The sequence below is a fragment of the Periplaneta americana genome, chromosome 10, assembly GCF_040183065.1.
Source record: "Periplaneta americana isolate PAMFEO1 chromosome 10, P.americana_PAMFEO1_priV1, whole genome shotgun sequence".
Taxonomy (NCBI): domain Eukaryota; kingdom Metazoa; phylum Arthropoda; class Insecta; order Blattodea; family Blattidae; genus Periplaneta; species Periplaneta americana.
This window is the reverse complement of record NC_091126.1, coordinates 66,048,062-66,061,220: the sequence shown is the minus strand read 5'-3', so window position 1 is coordinate 66,061,220 and position 13,159 is coordinate 66,048,062. Positions and strand designations below refer to the sequence as shown.

Below are 13,159 nucleotides of genomic sequence, written 5' to 3'. Positions count from 1 at the left end.
ATATTAACACAGCTCGAGAGGCAACTGCACAACACAACCAAATTCATACTATCTCGTACACCCCCGTTCTACCCCAAAAAGTAGGATCATTCCTAAGGAAGACAAAAATAGGTTTCTGAGTGGATACCACCATTTCAGAGCTGGATTATATATTTGTTACTGTTAAAACCCGAAATCTACCAAAATCAGTTTCAACTAGTAAAATCTAGTTAAGCAAATATAGGTAGATACAAAGCGAATTTTCGTAAGTTCTAGAATCAATGACAGGTTAGGTTTGGTAAGTTTAGGTTTTTGTTTGATAAAAGCCTAAACAAACCAAACCTAACCTGTCATTGATTGTAGATCTTACAAAGACTCGCTTTCTATGTATATATGTTTTTAAAACTAGTTTTTACTAGTTGAAACTGATTTTAATTGATTTCTGGTTTTAACGGTAATATATACATTCATTCATACTGATTTCCTGTTTCAGCCACCAAGTTTCCCTTCCTTTAGTAAAGCTCTCAAAGATGGCATCAACAAACTTGGAGGAGCAGTTTTCATCAAACTGAATTGGCGTGCACCACAGGTACGTTTAACATCTTCATTGTGTTTCAGTAGAAATACAATTATGAAAATAGCAACAGTAACTTACAACAATCATCATATGGGCCTTCAGCTTAAGATAAATGTTGACCTTCTCGACCTTCATCCTCAAACTTTCATAATTTTCCACCCTGTCTTGTTGATATTATCGTAGGATACAGAGCTACGATACAATCTGGCTAATTTTAGTAACATTTCCATTGAATATGATAGCAATTCAACAGTTGACTGTGTTAGACTGATATTATTAACACAAATCCTGAATCAGTGGTTAGTTTCTGGGCTTCTGTCATATTTTTTACTAGCCGTACCTGTGCGCTCTGCTGCACCCGTTAGAAATAAATATAAAGTAATTACATAATTAAAATAGGACATTTGATCCATGGAACATTCGTGTTTGATAGAAGAATAAATCGTTTAATATGTTACTTAATTTAAATTCTATTTAAAAAATTAAAATACGATCATTTTGATCCAGAGACCACTCATTTGGTGCAATGGCCATTCCTTTAACATGTTTCTTTTATTGTTGTTACATGCAACAATAGTTTATTGAAGATTGACATATCTTTTAGTTTTAATGTGTATACTTTATATTACTTGCTATATGTTTCCATTGAATTATGGACTAATAACTTAATTTTAACCCTTGTTTTCTACGTCTTCAGTAAATGGCACTTGGCCCACTATGGTTCTGAACCATTCAAATAACTTAAATAGTGATACGTGATATGTAATTATATTTCTTTCTTTCGAAAATGAAAGGATTCACTATCTCCTATGTACCATTGCCATGGAATGAGTAAATGTGTTTTTTCTTTCTACTCAAAAATTTTATATTTTGCACATAGGAGTTGCTGCAGGAATAACAACACTATAATCTGAGGCGGCGGTGAAATGTATTGTATTGTTATTTTAAAAGTCTTGTATATCCTTAAATATCAGTCCTATCAAAATTTTGCATAGAATAAAAATGTACAGAATAGCCTATCAAGTTTTCTGTGCATAATAAGCTATTTTAATCTTACCAGTCCTCGATTCACTCAGAAGTTACTGTAATAACATTATAGCATTATGCCCATCTAGAGAAACTACACTTTCCAATGGTGAAATAATAATTAATTATACAAATCGGTTAATTTAGCTTCCGATATTACTTCATACAAACACAGAAACATTCATAGCTTTTGATTGTTGTTGTCCAAGGCCCCTTATAGACTAAGTTATTTCTTTTTTATTTCATTACACCGCCTTGGATGGCAGTTATTTTAATTTTAAAACTCACTTATCTCATTAAATATCAGTCCTATCAAACTTTTTCAAAGAATAAAACTTATCGGAAATTATTTTTAAAGAAACTTTTGTTATGTAACATTTTTCACAAAAATTAATAATAAGCGAGATATTTCGATTTATTTAATTCAGGCCCCCTTATAACCCCCCTTTTAAATAACGTATTTTGAATGCCATGTGGCCTAAACTCTAAGTTACAACGAACTTAATTCCAATTTTCATCGCAATCCGTTCATCCATTATCGCGTGAAAAGGTAACAAACATCCAGACAGACAGACATACAAACAAAAATTTCAAAAAAGCTATTTTCAGTTTCAGGATGGTTAATTATACATGTTAACACCAATTATTTTTGGAAAATCGAAAATTACCAGAAAAATTTTGGCTACAGATTTATTATTAGTATAGATGAAACTGTCCTTCAGCTTGTTACACTGACACACATTGTTTCCTGAGATAGAGTACTGTGTTTCTTAAATTCTTGTCCTCTGAATACACAGAAACACATCTCTATTTGTTACAGAAAGTTTTTAGTTAATATTGTTTCGAGATGTCTCATAAAAACACACACTGAGAGTAATACTGTGTTTCACTATTGGTTATGTATGCTTGTACAATAGAACCTCTATTATCCTATTATCCATGATAATGGAGGTGGACTGAGTGGTTAATCGAAAAAATTTGATAATTCGTACCATAGAAGATTTTGAAAAATTAAATGCATAATACAGCTTACTAATTTCCTCTATAGTCTTGAGTTTAACATGCGAGATAATGGGTCAGAAGATCACTACTTTAAGTCTGATTGTGATCGACGAGTTTAAAGACACTCCTTGTATTGGCTCTCTGCAGATGTATAGGTTAGTACAGGTCCCGTGTTTTGTTTATTAAATTGCACATAGTTGTAACCCCAATCTCGTATTCTGATGTGACAGGAGCCAGTTACTCATTTCCCAAACTGCCTAGTTATTTGCACTTTGTTCTTTGATATTTAGCACAATTCCTCTTTTAACACCTGTGGAAGATGTTTTGCATAGAAGTACGACCTCTCAAACAGTAGGACAATACTGAATTGTGCCCGGATTTGCAATTGTGTAGAAGTTCCTGGGGCCATTCCTTTGAAAGCCGGTAGTAAATATTTTACAAGTTGGGAAAAACACCCCTCTTACAAGTAACTCTCTCTATTGCTGGATGGGGCAGCATTCCTTCTACATATTTTGTATTGGTCAAGGCTTATAATAATCCTCTGTAGAAAAAATTCGTGCAGCAGTACAGTACTATACTTCATATTTTTCTTCAGCAGCAAAAAATAAACAAGAGCGATAGAAAAACAATCGGATTGGTTAATAGGGTGATAGTTAATCAGGGTTCTACTGTATATGATGCATAAAGTGATTCTGAAAGATTTATTATTAGTTTGTGGAAGTGAAAACTGAGAACAAAACATCAAAATCTTCAACAAATTTTCTTTGTTATAATTACTTGTGAGACAATATTTATTCTGTATATAGCAGGGGAATACAATGTATTCATAAGGGTTATATTTTAACTTGATGACTTGAGAGTGAACAACATTATTATTTGTTCATAATCCATTAAAACGCTTCAACTCATGGTGATATCCCCCCCCCCCTCCCGCAACCCTTTTCTTTGTACATTGTTCTTTTTCGTGACTGTGTTGTATATTTTTCTTTTCTTTTTTTCTTTTCCACACCTTCATCTCAAACAGCAGAAATAACTAAAATACTCTCTCAATTAATATCACTCAATAAAAGAATTGTATTCCAATGGATACCATCCCATTGTGGAATCCTGGGAAACGAGAATGCGGATGCATTAGCAAAGAAGGGCAGCACTGCTACTTACAGACCTGTTACTAAATCTACGTATTACTCTGTGAAAAGATTTATTAAATCTACATACTTAGACTTAAACAAACAAAATTTGATAACACAATCTCAAGGGAAAAAATGGAACTCTCTGCATCATAATCCACAGTGAATTCCCGATTTACCACGAAAATCGTCTGTAGCTGCATTTAGGTTGGCAACAGGCCGTGATTGTTTGGCCAAACACCTGCATAGAATTTGAATATATCAGTCCCCTAACTGCCCATTGTGCAACTCAAACCAAGAAATGGATTCGGAACACCTCAAAATCTGTGCTTCATTGGCTGACCATGATAATATCTTTGAAAAATATTGGAGTGCAAGAGGTCAAATGACTTTATTGTCAAACGCCTGGCATTAGAAAACAACATATCCCCCCCCCCCCCAAGGAAATCAAATGTGTTATTTCAAATGTCATTATAATTTGATATTTCAAGCTCTCCAAAAAGTTATTTCAGCTTCTTTGCTCTAAATTATCTAGTGATTCTATGGACATTCAGAGAAGTTGACAGATGTATTGGAAATATTCACTATCACATTTATTGTGTTACACAAGTGAAGTGAAGAATTTTATAGGGTACATTCATAATTTTGACTGTCCGGTTATATTACACATCACACATCAGTCAGCACATGCAAGTTGTGGGTGGGGCTATGAAATTGTTATATCGTTTTCAGCATGCACTGGTGAGTGTGAACAATTTACATAAAGTGGCAAGGCAAACATTACAAGTTTCTGTAAAGTAGATATTTTTAACATTGGATTTTGTCGTTATGAGAGTGATGGAGATTTTAATGGTTTTTATTATCATTACAGATATAAAGAATGGTTGGTTGTGGATTTTTTGGGGAAAGACAAAGTTTCTTGCATTGCTTCTGATAGGAATGCATATTGCGTTTCTTAGTAATAACTCATCCTGCTAGTATTACCAGCGTATAGGAAATTACAAGTATGAACACTTCGCATTGGTACCTTTGACGTAACAGGACTGATTTCAATTACCTTCAAACCAGCTTGAGATTCTGTTTTTTGCCTAAAGTTGGCGCTGACATCACACCAGTTAGCAGTTGACACAGAGGAATATAACAGGTACATTATGTACTCAAATAAAGTAGATTGGACCGATGAAATAATAAATCCTCCATTATCTGTAATGTCTAGACTATAAAGAGCCTTTATAATGAAAGTTGAGATGTAGACCCCATCAACAATTAAAATATGTTATGATTTGGTAGCGCTGGAAATGGACAAACAAAACTCCTATGAGAAGTAAAACCATATGCCTATATATTGTATACAAATATTAAGCGAATTTGATATATAATTTTATAATGTATTATATTATTTTATAATATAATTTATTATATATAAAACATAAAAAATTATTATTACAACTAGTTTATCACTAAGACATAAGGAGAAGCTGTTAACTTGAATTTATTTGAAGCAAAGCATTATTGGATTATGCAATAAGGTAGATGATATTTGGATCCTGTGTCTCAACTCTTATATTCAATTATTATCTTAGCCTGAGCTCGATTACATTAACCTCTAGTGCTTGAAAGTTTAATAAATGCCAGTGCACAGAGAAACAAAACAGGAAAATTCGCTGAGTGTTCATTCTATATAATCCCTATTAGCTGGTATTACTCGAAAAGTTCTTGACACCATTGTTGTACCAGATACAAGGTTTTCTTTGTTACTGGAATTTTCATGTATAATTCGAGCCACCTGAATATTCATGATCTTGGATTAATTCAGAATAGAAGGGCAGCATTTTGTGTATGATACTAAGGATGAAAAGTATAAAATATAGCCTTGAAACAATGGCTCCTAATATTGCAAAATATGCTTTGTTTAGCTTTCTGATTCTTATTTATGTTTAGATAATTTTTTCAGTGTTACTGGTTGTACATGGAAAATTGATGATGAAGCACTTGCATGTGTAGGATGACGTCCACACTTTTCTCTCATGATCAGTTCCAATCTCTTTTGTAATGTTGCCTAAACCAATTGTGGATTTTCATATACAGTATATAGAAATTCACATTTTTTTTTCTTGTGCCACATAATCCAAACTGGACTTATTACTGAAATTATTATCATTGCAAGATATGTGCTATTGCCTGGATTTTCTTTAAAACAAATTGAGTTTAGGGTATTTTTAATAATGGAATTAATGAAATAGCATATAAAAGATTGGTTTGAATTAATACTTCTTACCTTTACAATGGAGGACTATAAATCTTAGACAAAACCCAAGGTTCTATGTGTAAGAGCACTTGTAAAATATTACACCATGTGTTGTGGTTAAGAGCAGTGATATTCAATCTATAATATGCATACCCTTCTCAAGGGATACTCATTCCACTGATTAGGTATGTAAAAATGGTGACATATTTATTTTATGCTCGACCATGCCGAAATGTAGTAATTATACACCTGGTAGCAGTCCTTTAATGCATGTCATTAAAGTACACCTATTCATTAAAGTTCAGGTTTTCGATTATTCTCGGATATGCAATCGAAAGGTCATGGAGGCTGGAAATCCAATACTGTCGCAGAAGGTTATGTTCTGTTACTATAATAATTAGCGTTAATTGTAAATAATATTCAAATAAATTCAATTTGTCATCTCGTTTTTCAATGTAGAATTCAATTTCAAGGTTATATCAAGACTAATGTTTATCTTACTCTCTAGATTATATCAAGGTCGTCGACATTCATTTCCCGGAAAAAATCAATACTTTCGCATCTGCGCATATCTCACAATTCATGAGGTAGACTATTGCACTCACTCACATAACAATAACATGAATAATTATGAATAATTTCAAGTTAGAAATATGGTCGAGCATAAAAAGTCGTATGAAACTTGCCTATAATGGTAATTAAGACACTCGTATGAAAATTATGAAACTCGCTTGTGCTCGTTTCATAAACATCCTCACGTCTTAATTACTACCATTATAGGCTCGTTGCATAATGTACTATTATAATACTTGTTGTAATTATTACAGTTCACATATTTTCATTTCAATAACAACTCTTGTTTTTCCTTCCTTCATTCATTACTATTATTGCATCATAACTACCGTATGTATGTATGTATAATAATAATAATAATAATAATAATAATAATAACAATAATAATAATTTATTTTGTACACATCAGTCATAGTTTTTGCCATTTCTTATATAATTGCAATGCAGTTTTTTGGTACGAAAGTAAAATAAAAATGTATTTTGAAGATATGCTAACAAAAAGGATTGAAGAGTACCACTGGTTTAGAGCACCAACATTATTTGGCCATGAGTGCTCAAAACAGTTATATTGGATGAGGGTTAAATCTCTCCATTGTTCTCTTCTTCCCTTTTTTTATGTCATTATTTTCGCCATTCTCTCTTACTTCATTGAAGTGAGTTTTCAACTGCTGTCTAATTCATTACTTGTATTTGAAACAGGATGCAGCATGGATAACTTCTACCAAATCCCTGAAATGTACATCTATAGAAGACATATATCTTTTGCTTAAAAGTTCCGACATAATTACGGAGGATTTGACATACAACATAGTAAGTACTCAACTGTAAGAAAGGAAACTTGTACAAAAGAAGAATTTCTGAAATTATACTGACATTTTTCTCTTATTTTAGTACCGGCTGGGTAAAAAAGACAACTGTCACATTGTGCTCAAAAGGTGGCAAGAAATAGATCCAGGAAATGAATTTCGCTGTTTTGTTTGTAAACAGCAACTGATAGGTGTGTATGTTGTTTATAAATTTGAAGAATGTTCATTTAGCAGGGGTATTAATTCTTTCTTAATGGCAGTTCGCCTTTATTTCTAAAAAGTCATGAAATACATGTAAAATTATTTACAAAAATATTATTTTATTTCGCAAATAATACCCTAAAAATAATTAGAATTAGCCACAAAATTCTGTGAAGGGCAAGAGCCTTTTGACTATGCAGGGTGATTTGTCAAGCAGTTCCTGGTTAGCCACTGCAGGAATGATACTAAAAATAATGACGTCATTAAATGGCTGTAAAATACCAACATTTTCTTTTTCTACGACATTACGTCCAAATACTGGCTTGAGCTGAAGTCCATATCATCTGAAGGGTACACGGGAAAAACAATTAGTCACAATTCTCTTAAGAGTGATGTTATCATTTAATTCAGTATAGTACTGCAAATTTTGGTGTTTTTCTTATCAGAACTGGTAAAGAAGAATTCTCACCATGGATACAACCATCCTTTCCTACTTTTCATTAGGAACAGCAGTAAATTTTGCAGTAATATACTGAATTAGATGATGGCATCATCCTTAACCTTAAGCAGTCATGCTTAGCCACCCCACCCACTTAAACTGTTATCTTGAGTATGCGATTTCCAATTTCAAAAATGTTTACGGTTATTCTTGCCTTACCAATTCCAATAAAGGTACCGAAAGTTTCAGAAGTACAGGCTAACTGAATATATAGTTACGAGCTCTGTAATATCTGACTGGGGTGTTCACAACACTCCATGCGACTAATTAAGGGTTAAGATAATTGTGACTCTGATTGTTTTTCCTGTGTGTGTATTTTTTCTACACTTTCATCATTTCTTTCTTTCCTCCCCCCCCTCTCTCTCTCCCCCTCTCCCTCTCCCCCCTCTCTCTTTTTCCTTTTTTCTTTTCTCTCTTTCACTCTTTCTTTTTTTTAAACATGTAATTCAGAGGCATCATGCATATATTGACTGGTTCATTCCACTTTGAATTTTTATCAACAGTAATCTCACTAGAGGTTTTGATTTATCTAGAGAAAATCAAAACTCGAGTTGGATTTAATTGACTATTACATGATTAGAAGAGAGTATATAAAGATTAGAAGTAACGGAGTACTCCAATACAATAAAATATTAATTGACTTACGAAAATACAACTGTCTTCAAATGTATTATTGTACCATCTCAACATTACAAATATTACGCTAGATGCATGCTAGATGGCAGTGGTGTGTTATGATCGTTGCTTATGTTATGATAATGTGATTTTATCAGGTGTGGCAACTATGGAATCTTCATTGTACTCTGTAGATGGTAACTACTCAAGAAGGCTTTGTTGATTCAATTTCATTTTTATTATAACAACTGCATTCCACTTCAATTATCCGGATCCCAGTAATCAACGTCACTTTACAGATGATTTTCAATAAATCTTAGTATTAAACAATCTCTGATACGTGACTATCCTTAATATCATATAGCAGAAGCTATAACATAACCTAAATAATATAAACAAGCGTTGGAAAAGTTTTAATTAGGGATGATGAAATAAACAAGAAACGTTTTAATTAATGATGATGACATAAAAAATAAACATGAATAATTTTAAAAGAAACAATTATTGAAAGTACAATTTTCAAATTTGAATGTTTTAGTGGTTGGTGTTAGTGTTTTATATTGGATGTGTGCTTAAAAGAAGTGGAACTCGATGTACATGGTTCATTCCTCAACTTATTCAGGATTTCCGAATGGTGCTCTTCATTTATTTGTAAATAGGATTTCAGGGAAGATGCATAGGTATGACCAGTGATCTTTATTAATTCTTGTTCTTGAATGCCAATGCGAGTCATATTTGAAACTGCTGTGCATCGACTGGATCCTGTAAGAATTTCAATTTTGCCTGTTTCCTTCTTTCTACTACCATGCAACAATCTTCATCCAACCACGGTTTCTTTTTCTTAGTTTCATAATAACCTATGCTCTGCTCAGCTGCAATTTTGATACTATCTCTGATATTTTCCCACACGCTATTAACATCTAATTCTTTCTCAACTTCGTCGGAACTTATCCTTCGAAGAGGTGGAAAAATTCAAATATCTTGGAGGAACAGTAACAAATATAAATGACACTCGGGAGGAAATTAAATGCAGAATAAATATGGGAAATGCGTGTTATTATTCGGTTGAGAAGCTCTTATCATCCAGTCTGCTGTCCAAAAATCTGAAAGTTAGAATTTATAAAACAGTTATATTACCGGTTCTTCTGTATGGTTGTGAAACTTGGACTCTCACTCTGAGAGAGGAACATAGGTTCAGGGTGTTTGAGAATAAGGTGCTAAGGAAAATATTTGGGGCTAAGCGGGATGAAGTTACAGGAGAATGGAGAAAGTTACACAACACAGAACTGCACGCATTGTATTCTTCACCTGACATAATTAGGAACATTAAATCCAGACGTTTGAGATGGGCAGGGCATGTAGCACGTATGGGCGAATCCAGAAATGCATATAGAGTGTTAGTTGGGAGACCGGAGGGAAAAAGACCTTTAGGGAGGCCGAGACGTAGATGGGAGGATAATATTAAAATGGATTTGAGGGAGGTGGGGTATGATGATAGAGACTGGATTAATCTTGCACAGGATAGGGACCGCTGGCGGGCTTATGTGAGGGCGGCAATGAACCTTCGGGTTCCTTAAAAGCCATTTGTAAGTAAGTAAGTGCATCGACTGGAGTGGTTTGTAATTTTCTGTTTTTATTTTTTTTGACGTCCAGACCAGCGCAGTTTGAAATGTTGGCAAACAAAGAAACAAATGCTAGGGACGTGATAAAATTGTGCGATAAGCAGCCATGATTGGTTGAAAGACGTCCTTTCGTACCGTTTTATTGGTCAAAAGTAGTATGACGTAGTAAAAGTGTAATAGTCATCAATAATACCCGAAATGTGTGAGTATCTTTATCGTCATATTTCTACTACTCTTTTTGGAAAGGATTTTATTACAAGGTCACGCATTAAGAAAAAACTGTCTTTTAATATAGTTAAACTACGATTTAATTCTAAATCACTGACACCAGTTGAATCAGGAATTACACTCATTCATTGTTTGTTGATTGTTGGTGATGTAGGAACATTCACTGATCTTCACACCATGCTCTTGTTCATTCAGGCTCTTGATTTTAGCATGTTTTCTAGTGAAAAGCTTCTGAACAATGTAATTTCACTAACTGGTTTCGATTGCAAAATGTCACAACACTGAACAGAAGATGCACTGCATAGCAACATCCCCATTTCCTCTAATTTATGCATTAATTTGTGTAAATTGGTAGAAAACTGCAGACATCAATGACCGTATTCGTACAATAACATAGCCATAGCGACGTACACAATCCCATAGCAAAATACGCAAAGCCCTCCTACAATGTCCATCACAGAATTTTGTTTCAGAGCATTCCACTCATACCCAGCCTATAAGAAAAATTTTCACTTGAATAAATACACAAAACATCAAATAGAATGTATAAGAAAATTAATATCTGACTCCCAACATGTCAGTAGCAATATAACAAATGTCAGATTTTATTATCTTATTACTTTGTGTGTAAAAATTTTAATTTAAATGTTGTGCCCGAAAGTTTACATTAGGGTAAGGATCTTTGTAAGAGATAGAAATCGGAACACAGTCCTTATAATATACATCTTTGTTTTAATTAACTTATTCGATTGTGTTTGCATGTACTTGTATCTTATCCATAATGTGTACCAAATGAGTGAATATCTCTCACTGATGAACAATTGTTTCATTTGCCATTCATTTTCAGATCCTTGTATATATCACAGTGACTGTACAACATTATGGATAATAGTTTATACAAAAATGGTGGAAGAGTGGATAGTTAAAAGTAAACGATTTAATTCTAAATCATTAACATCAGTTGGATCAGGCATTGCACTCATTCGTTGTTTTTTTTTATTGTTGGTGGTATAGGAACATTCACTAATCTTCACACCATGCTCTTGTTCATTCAGCCTCTTGATTTTGGCATGTTTTCTAGTGAAAAGAAAAAAGTAATCCAAGTAAACCTAGAACAACAACATTTGATCCACCATCAATTTCACTTTGGCTTCCCCGAATTTGAATCCATGTTATGAAATGTAGTCATGCAGGATACGTTTGTGTAAATATCCCATAAGACAGTAATGTCAAGGATTTTAAAAATAATGAAATCAGGATATATTAAAAATAAAGTACAAAGACTGGACTGCATCTAGATGTAAAGAAACTTAGAAAAGAGGTTTCTGACATAAAATGTGATCAACATGGCCTAAATTAATATTTTTGACTGCCTAAGTCTGTTTGGAACATATCTGCAGTAAATTTTCATGATATAATATATATGAAACTACATATTTTTACCACATGCTGAAATTTTGATGTAAAATATAATCATTTCTTGCATATGTTGGTTGATTGGTCTGTTGGTCAGTCAGTCTGTTTGGGTTGGTTAATAGTGGCTATCAGGTATATTGATAGTAATTATTTCCTTCCTGGCTTCCTAATGTAAGGCTACTAAATTATCTTCCTGTTTTATCAGCATCAAGTTGACTGCACTGTCCTGTATTTAATGTTGCATTTTGACATCTCCACAATGGACAATAGTTGTCCTTAATTAGTTTCATTCTGAATAGATTTCCATAAGGCAATCATATCCAACCAGTAATCCAAATTGTGCTACACCTATTTTTCTTGGTTTCATTGCAACATATTTGTGCCTATTTAGGTATTTATATTGTTTTCCTTTAATTTGTTGAAATTTTTTATGTTCCTCTTCAGATAATACTATTTTTATAAACTTAAGTTTTAAGGCAAGACATAATTCAGAGCTAGGTTTTTATATATATATTTTTTCAAGATTCCTTTTACATTTATGGCCTCACAAGCCTGATACAATTTTCTTATGATTAATTTGGTTATTGATCTCTTGTAACCATGCTTTGTAGTGCTGCAAAATCATTTTAATTGCTATGTGTTTGTTTATGTTTGTCTGTGAAGTACATTTTCTAATGCAGTTCTATAGCTAAGATTTCTCAGTCGAAATTGTTTGCATATTCTGAAAATTATTCATAAACACTTCCCATATTTCCTTTGCTTCCTTCCTTTATTTTTTCTTTCATATGTTCAGAATCAGCTCTGCACCATCCTGGGCAATTTAGTCATTACCGTACCAGCAGAGTTATCCCAAGGAATAAAAAATAAGTATTTAATAAAGTTTCTAAAGTAGAAATTTTAATAATTGAACACTTGTGTAACAATGATCTAATCCCTCAAAATGGAAAATTTTCAGATTAGTGCTGCTATCTCTTTGCTGCAAGGTATACTAACTATGAGTGGTGTAACACCAGGAAGCATCCTAGAAGTTAAATATCGCATCGTATATCTTATTTTTATTGCACTTGTCTTATAGCATTTTTAAATTTCAGGTTTTTTTCCTCTTTTAAGAAATTGAGGGTTAGTTTGTTTTCGCACACATCTTCAGTTGCATACCAAATGTATTGTGATTTACCGTTTTCAAAGATACATGACAATGAATTTGTACTGAGTTGACTGTTACGAGTTTTCAGTCATG

General features: G+C 33.1%; 1 protein-coding gene across 1 annotated transcript in view; it reads left to right on the top strand.

The window, feature by feature from the left end:
- The window catches only part of LOC138707763 (translation initiation factor eIF2 assembly protein-like), a 29,732-nt gene that overhangs the window by 6,787 nt on the left and 9,786 nt on the right, over positions 1–13,159 (top strand). Inside the window, exons 3-5 of the mRNA XM_069837631.1 lie at positions 473–568; positions 7,235–7,345; positions 7,427–7,532. Coding sequence (XP_069693732.1) covers positions 473–568; positions 7,235–7,345; positions 7,427–7,532 — 313 coding nt within the window. The remainder of the gene's footprint in view (positions 1–472; positions 569–7,234; positions 7,346–7,426; positions 7,533–13,159) is intronic.